The sequence below is a fragment of the Puma concolor genome, chromosome E1, assembly GCF_028749965.1.
Source record: "Puma concolor isolate L17-30 chromosome E1, mPumCon1.1.hap2, whole genome shotgun sequence".
NCBI classification, from domain to species: Eukaryota; Metazoa; Chordata; class Mammalia; order Carnivora; family Felidae; genus Puma; species Puma concolor.
The window spans coordinates 3,816,435-3,830,317 of NC_141680.1; the positions used below are offsets into that span (position 1 = coordinate 3,816,435).

General features: G+C 56.5%; 1 protein-coding gene across 5 annotated transcripts in view; it reads right to left on the reverse strand.

Moving 5' to 3' along the window:
* PIK3R5 (phosphoinositide-3-kinase regulatory subunit 5) overlaps positions 1-13,883 on the reverse strand; it is a 73,650-nt gene that overhangs the window by 7,474 nt on the left and 52,293 nt on the right. For 4 of the 5 annotated variants that reach the window (XM_086685997.1, XM_086685999.1, XM_086685998.1 and 1 more), the window contains 10 exons: positions 6,955-7,024; positions 3,852-4,026; positions 3,273-3,426; positions 2,628-2,711; positions 1,627-2,356; positions 1,364-1,514; positions 991-1,098; positions 634-762; positions 424-517; positions 253-329 (listed from right to left, as the gene is read on the reverse strand). In XM_086685997.1, coding sequence (XP_086542123.1) covers positions 253-329; positions 424-517; positions 634-762; positions 991-1,098; positions 1,364-1,514; positions 1,627-2,356; positions 2,628-2,711; positions 3,273-3,426; positions 3,852-4,026; positions 6,955-7,024 — 1,772 coding nt within the window. The remainder of the gene's footprint in view (positions 1-252; positions 330-423; positions 518-633; positions 763-990; positions 1,099-1,363; positions 1,515-1,626; positions 2,357-2,627; positions 2,712-3,272; positions 3,427-3,851; positions 4,027-6,954; positions 7,025-13,883) is intronic. The other variant, XM_086686001.1, reaches the window with a different exon arrangement.

Below are 13,883 nucleotides of genomic sequence, written 5' to 3' on the forward strand. Positions count from 1 at the left end.
CGGCCCTGCAGACCCTGGGCTCTCCCTCTGGACACTGCACCCTTGCCCCTCTCACCCTCAGCCCTGCAGCTGGGAGCTGCTGAGCACATCTGGGGGGTGGGGGGAGAGAACACTGGAGGGGAGAAGGATGTCCACCCCCTCCCCTTCTCCCCGCTGAAAGACTGGGGCCCAGGAACACAGGGGGCTGCCTCTGGGTGAAGCAGGGGCAGGAGCAGGCCCCAGCGGGCCCGGGGCCCCCAGCACCGGCCTCACCTTGCTGTAAATAATCTGTAGTGTTAGAGGAATGGCTTCCCGGTCACCATCGATGCCCAGGCGCTTGCTGCCAGGACCTGTGACACACAGACAGACCGTCACTCCCTCTCGTCTCGGGGGGGGGGGCCCTCGCCGACCCCGTGTCCCCCCTGGGGCCCAGGCGGCACCCACCGGAAGCCTTGATGGCACGTGTGGCGGCAGAGTGACCCAGCTCCAGGGAGTGGAGGAAGATCTCTGTCATCTTCTCCCCGGTGACGAAGGTCAGCTGCAGAGGGCGGGGGCGGCATCAGAGGGCGGCCCCCGCCGCCCTCTGCTTGAGGCCGCGGGCTGCAAGGGCAGGGGGCGGGGCGGGGGGGGCCGGCGGCGGGGGGCGGGGCTCACCTCCGTCTGATAGACCTGCAGCAACACGGGCCGGGCGGCGAAACGGCAGTAGTAGAGCAGCATGTCCGCCAGGATGGGCAGCTGGGCAGAGGAGCCGTCCAGGGGCCGGGATTCAGCCTTCAGAGACTGCTGTGGGTGGGGGACGGAGCCAGAGTGGCAGGCGGCCGGCAGGACACAGAATGCTCAGGATGGTGGGGGGGGGGGGAACACCCACAGCCCAGCCTCCGTCCCACCCTTCCCGCTCAATTCCAAGGACCTCCTGGTCCTCCCTGGAGGCTCCAGGCTGGATCCCCCCACCCAAACCAGGGGGCCTCCAGCAGGTGCCCCCCCCCCCCCCGCCCCGCGGGGGCCACCGACCTGGCACAGGACCTCCGGCGGCAGGTGCATGAGACCCAGCACGTTGCGCTCGTACCAGGGGTCGAGCATGCCGAGGTAGTGGGAGATATCATTGGTGCTCTCCAGCTCCTGGGGGAGGGTCCAGGGTCAGTCCCTGCGCCGCGGCCCTGCGCACCCCCCACGCCCTCCGCGGCCCCAAGCGGAGCCTCCCCCCACCGGCCCCGAGAGAAGTCTAACAGCTTTTAGTCTACGTCACGCGGCGAAGGGCCGCCCCCAAGCGCAGGGCAGGGGCCGCTCCTGGGAGTGAGGCTCGCGCACAACGAGGTGCCCCTCGAGGCACAGGCGATGGATGGCGCCCACTCTGCGCCCCCACGGCGCGGGGCGGGGGACGTACCGCAGGGCTGGGTTGCCTGGGGGAGTCCGCGGGGAGTGGGGGCGTCTGGCTCGCAGGGCTGGGGCAGGCGCCGGAGCCCCGCTTGACGGGCACGTAGAAGAACTGGAGTTTGAACAACCGCGTGAGGAGGGGGCGGTTGTTCTCCAGCCGCCTGGCAGAGGAAGAAGGTGGTAAGAAGCGGGGACCCTAAGAGCCCTAAGCCCGCAGCCCGGCCCCCCCCCCCCTCCCCGTCCCGGCGCCCGCACCCCCGCCGCCGCTCTCACCGCAGATTGCTGTAGGCCCGAGCCACCTTCCCCGAAATCCGATCGGAGCCGAAGACCACGACGCGGAGCGTGGACGCCTTGGGGTCCTCATCCCCGCTCAGGAAGGGGCGCCGGCGCTGGTGGCGGGAGGCGGGGGCCAGGAGCCAGCTGGGCAGCTGGGCGCTGAGCTTGGGCTGCGGCAGAGAGCGGGAGCGCTGGGGCCGGGAGGCCGGCGGCGGGGCCGCGCCGTCCAGGGGGCCGCAGAGGCTCCCCGCCCGCCGCAGGGGCAGGGCTGCGTCCGCGCCGCCCTCCGCGCCCCGGGAGTCCCGCCGCAGCACCAGCTGGCTCGTGCTCTTGAACAGCTTATAGATCCTGTTGAACTTCTGCCCCGGCCGGCGGTGGAGCCGGCGCCCCTGGCCGCCAGGCCTCTTGGGCCACTCCGAGGAGGAGCTGTCCTCGCTGTCCTCCACGTAGCCGCTGTCCACGCCGTCCGAGAGGCCTGACACGAAGGAGGTCAGCAGCTGGCGGGACAGGGTGGGCCCTGAGGCCTGGGGCGAGGCAAGGGACAGGGTGGAGTCGTGGAAGACCGCGGAGCTGGTGGAGAGCAGGGAGTCCCTCTGGGCGCAACGCCCTTCCGGTTCCAAGTCGTCGTCGTCGTCGTCGTCGTCGTCCTCCTCCTCCTCCTCCTCGTCCCCCAGGATCCCTGGCTGGAGCAGCTCCTGTTCTTGGAGCAGGATTTCCTGCAGGACGTCTGCAAGGGGAGGCACCGTCTGGGTGTCTGGGCCCTTGCAAACCCTCTCGCACACCCTGGGGACGGGCGACAGGCTCAGGCTGACTGGCCCGGAGGAGAAGAGGGCGGAAGGGAGGTCAAAGGCCAGCCCGGGACTTAAGCGCTTCCCCCTGCTCTGCTCAGCTGGCGGGGCCACGGGGAGGCGGGTGCACAGACCCGGGAACAGGAAGCACCCTGGCCGCTTTGGGGGACGGGAGCGGGCGGGAGCGAGGGCCCCAACCGGGGGGCTCACCGAAGCTGTCCTGGTTCCAGTTGTAGGTGTGGCACCTGGCCACCGGGATGGGGATGGTGCAGAGTTTGCCGGGTTTGGCCGTGTCTGTAACGACAGGGGGACAGGCGGTGAGGGCCGCAAGGGTCTCAGACAAGACGCCAGCATGGGCCACACGAGACTCAATGGGAAGCTGGGACACCTGGCTCGCAGCCCGAGGACCCTCCGTTCAAGCAGCCCAGGTAGGTGCCAGGCCTTTTTACAGGCTGTGCGGATGCGGCCAACTCAGCCTCCGAGCCTCCCCTGACAGGGCCCGAACGGGAGCACAAGGGCACTGTCTCACCGGGCGTGGGTGACGGAAGACCGCGTCCCTTCTTCTGGAAGGGGCGGAGCTGCAGAAAGGATGTTTTCTAGGCTCCTTGGGGGCGAGGCGTGGCCTCCAAAGGGACCCGTGAGGACTGCATCCTTCTGCGTGATCTCTGGTGGGAAAACGAAGCCGCCCGCCCCCAGGTAGCACTCTCTTTCTCTCTTGCCACGGCCGGCCAGCCCTAACACCAGAGTAACGACAGCCGGGGGTCCCCGAAGGGCTGTGTGGAGCAGACCCACCGGCCGGCTGGGATGCTCACTTGGCCGTGGGGAAGACGCGCCCGGCTCTCCCAAGAGCCTCACCTAAGACACCAGGGAAGCCGGCTTTCTCTCCCACCGCCTGCAGCTTGGTCCTGAGCCACTGCCGGGCCTCGGCCGCGTCCCCGATGCTGGACGCCAGCTCCTGTGCCTCCGCGGTCTCCGTGAAGATGTCTTCCAGCTCGGCCAGGCTCTTGGACTGAAACCCCAGGGGCAGACGGGCTTGCTGCCGAACCGTAGCTCGCCGGCCCCACTCCTCCAGGTCCCGGGGTCTCGCCGATGGCAGCACCCACCGGTCTCCTCCCTGCCTCATCACCCACCTGCACTCACAGCTGGCCAGGGAGCCGGGCCTCCTGCCCGGGGCCCCTCTTCTCGGGACGCGGGCACCAGAGAAAGGCCCAGACCAGGACCAGAGCACCGCCAACTTGGGCGGGCGGGGAGCGCTAGTCCCGAGCTCGTCGCTGCGGCCCAGAGAGGGGAAGGGGCCGGGCTGGCCCGGGTCGGGGGAGGCCGGCATACCCGGGAGACGGAGACGGCAGCACCGGGACAGAGCCAGAGAGGGACTCTACTCTGATGGGAGGGGGGAGTGATGCTAAATAAACCCCAGGGGCCCCGGGCACATACCTGCAGCCTGCAGTGCAGGCCTGGGAGGTCGCAGTGGGCCCCGAAGGTGGCCTGGAAGGCGTGAAGGAGCAGAGTGGTGTAGGCGCTGTGGGGCGAGTGGCCGGGTGCACTCAGCCTGTTGGCCACGGCGAGGAACTCGGCCTGAACCTCCACCGGGTTCAACAACAGCACGGTGCTGGGGACACAGAGACGGTGCTGTGGGGAGGGCAGCACAGCCACGCACCTCACGTCTGGCGTCTGGCGGTCCTCAGAGCTCGCCCGGCAGGGCCTGCGGCCAGGAGCCGGGCCGGGGGCTCAAGGGTCCCAGTTCCAAGGGGAAAGCTTACGGTCTGCTTTTGATAGTTTGCAGCCAGTATTTTCTTTTTTTTTTTTCTAATTTTTTTTTCAACGTTTATTTATTTTTGGGACAGAGAGAGACAGCATGAACGGGCGAGGGGCAGAGAGAGAGGGAGACACAGAATTGGAAACAGGCTCCAGGCTCCGAGCCATCAGCCCAGAGCCCGACACGGGGCTCGAACTCACGGACCGCGAGATCGTGACCTGGCTGAAGTCGGACGCTTAACCGACTGCGCCACCCAGGCGCCCCTGCCAGGGATTTCTTTTTTTTTTTTATTATTTTTTTATTTTTTTTTCAACGTTTTTTATTTATTTTTGGGACAGAGAGAGACAGAGCATGAACGGGGGAGGGGCAGAGAGAGAGGGAGACACAGAATCGGAAACAGGCTCCAGGCTCTGAGCCATCAGCCCAGAGCCTGATGCGGGGCTCGAACTCACAGACCGCGAGATCGTGACCTGGCTGAAGTCGGATGCTTAACCGACTGCGCCACCCAGGCGCCCCGCAGCCAGTATTTTCAAAGACCCTTTGCAAGTGGAACTTCTTCGTGAACTTGGGAGAGCCACCTCCCAGGGTCTCACGGGGATGGGAGGGGAGCGTGTGCCTAGCCACCTGTGCGTGTCCCGTCGCCTGACCCTGGGCTCCGAGCCGGCATTTACATTTGCTCATCATGGAAAATCTCAGCCACACCCAAGCGAACCCTCAAGGTGTCAGTCACTCAGTTAACAGTTAACCGCAGGTGACTGCTCTCACTTCACCCGCACCAACCGCCCGCCGCTGCATTTTCTCCAAGTGTGTTGCAGCCATCCCGGTTGTCCCAGCTGTAGATGTTTCAGGATGGCCTGCCCGCACGGCTCCCGTCCTCACTGGCCTGCGTGGTGTTTAAACCCGGGGCAGAGAAGCAGGTGCCGTTGGGACCGGGCTCTGCCAGAGCACCCATCGTGCAAGGGGGACACTGGTATCAGTTTCTCTGTTTGTAAGGAGAAGGGGGCAGGCCTGCATGAGTGACTGGGCCACCCTCCTTCACTGAGCGCTTGATCACTCCTTCCAGAGACCCGTGCTGAGTCCTCGGACGGGACCAGCCGGGCACGCGCTCTCTCCGCCCGCTTGTTCCCTCCTGCCGACGGCGAGACCACCACTCTGTTCTAAGCTCCTCCTGCTAACCTCTTTGGGCCCCAGATCTGACAAATCCCTTTCTCCAGGGGCCGATGTGACACTTGGACATCACACTATGCTTTACTTCCCGCAATGCCCGGAGCTCGCTAAGTGCAGAGGGGTTGGTGATCAGCCCCGGGTAAGCGTTGTTTACTCACGACACGGAAGCATTTTTGTACCCTTTCTGCCTCTCCCAAAGCCTGCCTCGGGCTTGTTTTGTTTGTTTTTATTAGAAGGAACTCATAGGTGTTTGCTCTACGGTGTGAATGTGCAGTGAGCCCCTGGCGCTGGGGGTGAGAGGGCTGGGGTCTCTGGGCTCTCGAGCATTCGGGTGAAATGGCAGTCACATGCTTGGCCGGCCGGGACCCATGAGTGGATAATGGAATCATTCTGGGGGATCACAATCACAGCTGCCTTTTAAATAAAATAGAATAGACTGAGACACAGCCCATCCTAGGGGGTAGGGGTGAGTTTCACTTTTTAACATTTATTTATTTTTGAGACAGAGAGAGACAGAGCATGAACGGGGGAGGAGCAGAGAGAGAGGGAGACACAGAATCGGAAGCAGGCTCCAGGCTCTGAGCCATCAGCCCACAGCCTGACATGGCGCTCGAACTCATGGACCGCGAGATCGTGACCTGAGCTGAAGTCGGATGCTCAACCGACTGAGTCACCCAGGCGCCTCGTGAGTTTCACTTTTTAAAGCTTGTTTCAGTGTGTGTGTGTGTGTGTGTGTGTGTGTGTGTGTGTGTGCAGCAGGCTTTCATATAAAATGCATTTTTTTAGGGGCGCCCGGCTGGCTCAGTTAGTGGAGCACGGCACTCTTGATCTCAGGGTTGTGAGTTCGAGCCCCACGTTGGGTGTGGAGATGACTTAATAAATAAATAAATAAATAAATAAATAAATAAATAAATAAAATGCATTTTTTTTTATGGTAGGTCCTAGTCAAAATGGTTTGGAAAATGCTATGCTATTTATTAATTTTTTAAAAAGTGTATTTATTTTGAGAGAGAGAGAAACAGAGACAGAATTCCAAGCAGGCTCCGTGCTGTCAGTGCAGAGCCCGACGCAGGGCTCGAACTCTTGGAACCGTGAGATCATGACCTGAGCCGAGATCAAGAGTCAGACACTTGACCGACTGAGCCACCCAGGCGCCCCGGAAAATGTTATTTTAGTAACAGGCGGAAATACATCATAGAAAGCTCGTGGGCTTTTGAGTAAGACCGAGGTTTAAATCCTGGCTCAGACACTCAGTAGCTGTGTGACCTTCGGGAAGTCACTTGGCCTCTATGACCTCCAGTTTCCTCATCTGAAAACGGGGGGGTAGAGTGAGGTTATCCTTGCCCTGTACCTGGCATGATCGATGTGGGTGGTTTTTAATGTTTGTTTCGTTTTTAAGTCTCAGAGCCATTTAGCAATCTGAGGAAAGCCTCTCAGCCCAGAGAAACAAACCTATGTACCAAACGTCACCAGCTATCCCAAGGGGTTCCTGGTCCTCTTGAAGGCTCTGTTGGTGGCTGGGGATTTGGGGGTGCAGTGATGGAGGGAAAGCCAGATGCACGGGGGGGGGTGGCATGGGTGTGGGAATGTGGGACCCCCCTCGAGAGCACTCACACGGTAGAACTGCGGTGACTCCTGATGGACAGGCCCTGCTCGGCCCTCACCAGCCGCTGGTAGGAGATTCCTGTTGCCAAAACAAACAAGAGTCGGTAGGTTTATCGTGCCTTGCTGTGACCCCGCCCTGGCCAAGGAGGTCGGGGGCCTGGGGACGAGACTCAGGCCCCGTGCAGATCTGCTCCTCTGAGACGGTGGGCACAGGGTCCGAGGCTGCGAGGCGGCCGGCCTGCTGTCACCTAGGAGTTCTCTGGCCATCTGGAGGCACGGGGGCCCTCCCAAGAGTGTGCAGGCCCCCAGCTGGGTCTCCAATGGCCCTCCGCACCCCTGCCTGGCTTCCCACGGGCTCTTAGGACAGGTGGGTCTCCCTGACCCTGTCCCTCCCAGGCTGGGTCCTGTCCCTGCCCCTGGCCACAACACCCCCACCCCCAAGCCTTTCTCTCCAGCCTCATCTGCCTCATCAGCCCAAAGTCTCTCCTTTTCTCCTGCGACCTGACCCAGGTCCACGGCTGGAAAACAGAGCCTTGAGAGTAAGGATTCGGTTGTGTATCCACCACAGTAAGGTTAAACAACACTGGCCCTCCTCACCGACAAGGGCACCAGAAGCAGGGGCTGGGATTCAGGGGGGTAGGCAGCCTCAAGGGGGCCCCTGTCAGGGGGCAAGGCCCCTCTGCGACTGGGTGTGGGCCGGGAGGAGGAAGGCAATCCCCCTGGATAGGTGCAAAGCCAAGACCGGGGTCAGAGACAGCTGTAAACAGAAAGGCCACGATTTTTGTGTCATCAATGGTGGAAAATTACTAGTTCATGCTATTCTAATTTAGGACCTAACTGTTTTGATTTGGGGCCTTTTGTTTGATGTTTCTCTTAGGTAACTGTCACATGTTCAGAGGTCGAAGTTATGCTGATTTTGATGGGAAAGTCCCTGAAACGGTGGCTACTGCCATCGGGACCTGGGACACCATCTGGTGGCCACTTGGGTGAGTGACAGAGGCCAGCTCCCCTCCTAGCCCCCTGCAGGCCCCCCAGTGAAATGCTGTAGTGGAGACATCACTCACCCCCCGACATTCCCCCCCCCCCGCCCCCGACCTCAGAACACACAGCCAAGTGAGGTCTCTTGACCCTTCCGTACACATTCCTTTTGCTATGGAAGAAAGCTCAAAGGCCTTGCCTGCACACAAGGAGCCCCTGAGCAAGCCCCACCTGGTTTCACGGAGTCACCGGGACTCAGGTCCTTGGTTCGTTCTACAGAGAGTCTGGAAGAACCCACGGAGATGCCTGCGGGATGGCCTCCAGCTCTGCAGGGCCACCAGGCCTGGGGGGAGTGAGGCGTGACCCTGCTGCCCCAGCCGGTGGTCCCCGCCCCCCGACAGGCCCAGTCCGGCTCCGCCGGGCCACTCTTACTCGTGGGTCACACATGGTGGGGACCTGTTCGCATCTCCCCAACACCCTTCCCTCTTCTTCACCAAAGGGTACAGGTTGATAGATCACATTTTTTGACCTCCCTTGCAGGTGTTGGGTGGGGGCTTCTGGAAGACCCCATTTTGCAACCTCCCTTTCCTCCTTTCTGTTAACTGGAATGGGGACATGATGGCCACAGCTCCTGCGGTCATTAGACCAAGAAGTGACACCGAGGGCAATGTTTCCTGCTAAGGATGGTGAAACAGAAAAAAGAAATGATTCTGGAATGTTCAGCCCTGTGCCAACCCTGGGCTGCCTTCCACTGGGATTTTTTTTTTTTTTTTAACGTAAGAAAAAAAAATAAACCCCTTTGAGTTGCCACAACTATTATTCTGGGGTTTCTGTTTTGGGCAACCAGCTTACTTCTAACTCATCACGCCCTGTGGTTTCTGGAACAGCTGCCCCCTCCTTTCCCAACATCTCTCCCCCGTGACTCTGTGATACAAGAAGTCTATCTTTGGCCATGATGTTGTCTTTCGGTTCCAGGATCCTATCCAGAGTCCCACACTGCCTGTAGCCTAGCCTCCTCTACCCTGTAATGGTTCCTCAGTTTCTCCTGGGACACCTGTGCATTTGGGGTGAGATGTTCTGTGACTAAAACCCCCACCCGCTAGTCAACGATGTTTGACTTTGCTTCAAGGAATCTATGCCTTTTATTCCATCATCAGGGACTTACAAAAAGTATGAAATATAAATGTCTATGATCACTAAGATCCCAAGGGAGACTTACTGCCACTGAAGAATATTCAGAATTCACCTGCTACCAGTTGATGGGCAGAGGTGATTGAGCCCAGGTTTGTACCTGCTTTGATAGAAGGTCAAAGGCAGCAGGAGAAATGGCCCAGGGAGGAAAGTGCTTACAAAACGGTGGCTGGGATGGGGCACCTGGGCGGCTCAGTCGGTTAAGCGTCCGACTTTGGCTCAGGTCATGATCTCACGGTCCGTGGGTTCGAGTCCCGCGTCAGGCTCTGTGCTGACAGCTCGGAGCCTGGAGCCTGCTTCGGATTCTGTGTCTCCCTCTCTCTCTGCCCCTCCCCTGCTCGTGTGCTGTTTCTCTCTCTCTCAAAAGTAAATACACATTAAAAAAAAAATGGCAGCTGGGACAGCCCAGGATTTTCCAGTCACGCACAATGGTCTGCCTGTGCCTCTTGGCATAGAAATAGCTCTATGCAGATGTGAGAATACATTGCTGGCATCGAAGGATATGGTTTTGGGAATCAAACAGACATAGCTTCAAGGGAGTAGAGCTCTTGTCAGCTACGTGAGCGTAGGCAATGTCTGGAGTTCAGGTTCATCCTCTGGAAGGTGGGAATAATAGTAAATACCCAGGTCGGAGTGGGGGGGAGGTTCCTGAGGATGAGACCAATCCAACCATCGCCATCATCATCATCACCATCGACAATGATGGTCCTACCTTTTTTTAGTGTTGATTTATTTTGAGAGAGAGAGAGAATGTTCTTGAGCAGGGGAGGGGCAGAGAGAGAGGGAGAGAGAGAGAGAATTGCAAGCAGGCTCCGAGCTGTCTGTGCGGAGCCCGACACGGGGCTCGATCCCACGACCTGGGAGATCACGACCTGAGCCAAAACCAAGAATCAGACACGGAACCGACTGAGCCTGAGCCGTCCGGGCGCCCCACGATCCTGCTTTTGACCGGGAGGCTCAGAGAGCTCCCGTCACCTGTGCGAGGAGACCAGCTAGTAAGTGACAAAGCGTAGGTCATGCCACAGCCCGCCCATGTTCCTCCCTCCGTCACACCCGACTTTGCAGCAAGAAACATGAAACTTCTGAGTCTCCGTTTTCTCAGGTCTGACGTGGGAATACTACTACTGTTGTCTGTACCCCCTGATCGGGGGAAGGGAGGTGCAGCCACCGAGGTCTGTGGGCTTTGAAAGCTGCACAGTGACTCACACATATGATGCCCCCTGTCGCCCCTCGGGATTACAGATACATTCTTTGCAGGCGAGCGGTGTGCTCTACACAGCTGGCGGGGGCTTGGAGTAAATAGTTGACAAACATGTGGGCTGAATCCAAGGGGCTGCGGTGGGCAGGACCCGGTGGCACTGACGTGAGGTTTCCTGCCACCCCCAGAGCGGAGGCAGCCAGGCCACCCTGTTGAGGTGGAGTCAGGAAGAAGGGGGAGGCCCGAAGGCTTGATAACCTGCCCACTTCCTCCACCACCCAGCCACATCAAAGCAGGATCGGCTGTTTCACTCATCGCCATGGCAACTGGCTCCATACGGCTCCTTGGGTGAAGGGCCCACGGTCCCCTGTCATCTTCTCCCCGTAACCTGATCAGGACCTGTCTCTCAAGGTACCGCTGCCCCATCCTTACTGTCCCCAGCAACGTGAGATCCACGGAGGCCAGCATTCACCTTCAAATTGCTCTAAGGGAGGAGGCATTATTATACTCCCATTTTACAGATGAGGTTAAAAAAAAAAAAAAAAAGTAAAAAGCTCCTATAAATTAAAGACATGTCTTGCCAAAGGCCTCACAGCTCCAGGATGTGAGGCCACGGTGGCCTCAGACCAAGTACTGGTGACTCTGCTGAGTGGTTCAGCCTCAGCTTCTCCCGTGGCCTCCACTCCGGCCTCCGCCCCACTGCCTCCCTCAGCTGGGGGCGGTGGTGGGGGGGGGGATGGCAGGTCGGGGCACTCAGGAATCAGGCAACGACAGTCCCACAGGCCGAAACGAAAATCTCACTAAAGCACTTTGTAAGAAGCCCAGTGAAGGGTCATGCAGAGAAGGGTAATTTAGCTTAATTTACTCTTCGCTACTGATGAATCAGGCAGGGCTCAGGTTCTGGAAATGAGAGGCGAACCCGGGGACATCAGATGAGGGAACTGGCTTTTGTTCAGTAGAAAAGAGAACCCCGCAGGGTATGGCGTTATCCTCCTCTATCATCTCAACTAATTTCGTATCTAATTTTGCAAACGTATTCTCGCTTCTATGAGGAACTCGTCTTCAAAACTTTATCTATCTATCTATCTATCTATCATCTATTTATTTATTTATTTATTTATTTATTTATTTATTTATTTATTTATGAGAGGCAGAGAGTCAGAGAGAGAGCAGGGCGGATAGCACGGAGCCTGACGCGGGGCTCGAACTCACAAACTGTGAGATCAGGACCTGAGCCAAAATCAAGAGTTGGATGCTCCACCGACTGAGCCACCCGGGCGCCCCCTGTGAGCAACTCCCTCAACCAAGGGTCTCATACCATCCTTTAAATGAGTTCTGCCATCTTGCTGGTCCCCTCAGTAACGAACGCAATGTGTCTTCCACGAAGGCTTACTATACATTTGCGCAAGTTAGGTTTTTTTTTTTTTTTTAACTTGAAAATGACTCTCTGCCGTGAGAAAGAGTTCATGATTTCCTGTTTCGGTTCTGCTTTCCCCGGAAGGGGACAAGTTGTGAGCCCAGGCGGCCTGGCATAAACTGCCTCTCCAGGCATCTGCCTTCTCTGCCATCACCAGGACATCGGAGGCGTCACACGGTCCCCGGGCACTGTTGAGGGCAAGGTGCTCAGCAGTGAGTGACTGGGGTTCCCAGGGTCCTCTTGCTTGGAGTCCAAGAACCCTCATTCCATCTCTGCCTCCAGTTCCTCCTCTGCCTGGCTCTCATCCCCTAGGCGTAGAACCCCGCCGTCCCCAGCATCCGGCCTTCACCCTTCCCAGCCAGCCCTCCACACCACCTCTGCTCGCTGGGCTGCCCAGAACACAGTCTCTGTTCAGCGGCGTCCCCAAAACATCTCAAGGCATAGCATGCATTCAGGGGAGAAGAGTCAGCCGGTTCTACCTGAAACTGGGAAGCGGCCTGGTCTTCCAGCGTGCAAGTGACACAGCCCTCCATCTCCCTTATCCATTTCAAAGTAAGAGTCACTTAGATCTTTGATTAGCGACTGAAGGCCCTGCCAAGGTGTTTGCATTTTAAATCCTTTCTGTCTAAATTAGAGAAGGGAAGAAAAGCTCAACATTCTTGTTGAAGGAATTCTGGCCGTAGGCAAGACACCCAGAAGCAATACAGATCTGTTGGTAACCACAGACAGCTGACTGGCTGGGCAGGGAGGTCAGGTGATTGGCTGGCAGGAGACAGACAAGCTGATTGGTTGGGAGAAGACCACCCAGCTGATTGGCTGGGAGGAGAGCGATACACTGATTGGTTAAGAAGACAGATAAGCTGATTGGTTGGGGGAGGACAGCTCTGCTACTTGATTAGGAGGAGACAAATCAGATGATTCCAGAAAGAAGTCAGGAGTCCCTCCAAAGGAATTTACACTCAAAGCTGCAGTCCTGAGCTTTCTAGGGTCCACGGATTGCTGGGGAATAAGACGTAGTACTCTTGTCCTGCGTGTGTTTAATGTGTATGAAAAGAATTAAATGCTGCGAGCATTAAATAGGGCCTGATGCATTTTCTCTTAAAAGAAAAGAAAAAAACAAAAATGGGATTATAACATACAGTTTTCGGGGGGGGGGGCAGCATTTTTACTCAACAAGTTACTCAACATCTTTTGCCTTGGGTAACTCTGTATCTACGTCTTTAGTGGCTGAATAGCTACATAAAAGCTTTGAATTTTATGCTCTCAAATCTGTCAGCCTTTTCTAATTTTTTTCCTTGGGGGCAGGCATGTTTGGTATCTATTCACTCTAGGTGGTTCATGTAACCTAGTTTTCTTCTATGATATTCATGGTTTTGTTTTCCACACTTCAACCTTTCATCTACCTGCAACTGATTTTATGTTTGAAATAGAATTATTACATTTTTTTGAGATAGAATTATAACTCATTTTTAATAATAATATTTATTAAATGACTGATTTTATTCATCACTGGTTTCAGGATGCCGCTTTGTCATAGAACAAATCTTTCTATATTTAGCCTGTTTCTAGCCATTCTACGTTGTTCCGTTAACTTATCTATTCTTATACCAATAGCGCACTATTTTAATAATTTAAGCCTTACAGTTATAGTTGTAACAGACCTAGTAAAGGAAATGCTCCATTCTTATACTGTTAAGAATGCATAAATACATGATAAATGCATGAATAAATGCTACCAGAGAGCATTTATTCTCTCAGATAGATTTTACTTTGTTAAATCTTAAAAGATATTGTTGGTATTTCTTTTAATCACTGTTACATTTATTTCCACGACACCTGCTGTTACTACAATATTGATTCAATCTGGCAACATGTCTCTTAAATTACTTACCCTTCAGTTAAGTTTGTTTCTCTATGTAGGTTACTCACATCTCTCTTCTTTTGTATTTTTAGTTGCTATTATAAATTGCTTTCTTTTTTTCCCCCTCAACTATGTTTTCTTACTGGTTAATGACATTATATGGAAAAGCTCTTAGCTACCTGTTTACGAGTTCGGACAGTTCTTTAGGTGATTCTCTTGGCCTTGACAGATAAGCAATTGTTTGATCTCTGCATAATTAAATTATCTTCCCGAAAGAGGAAGTAGTCTTTATT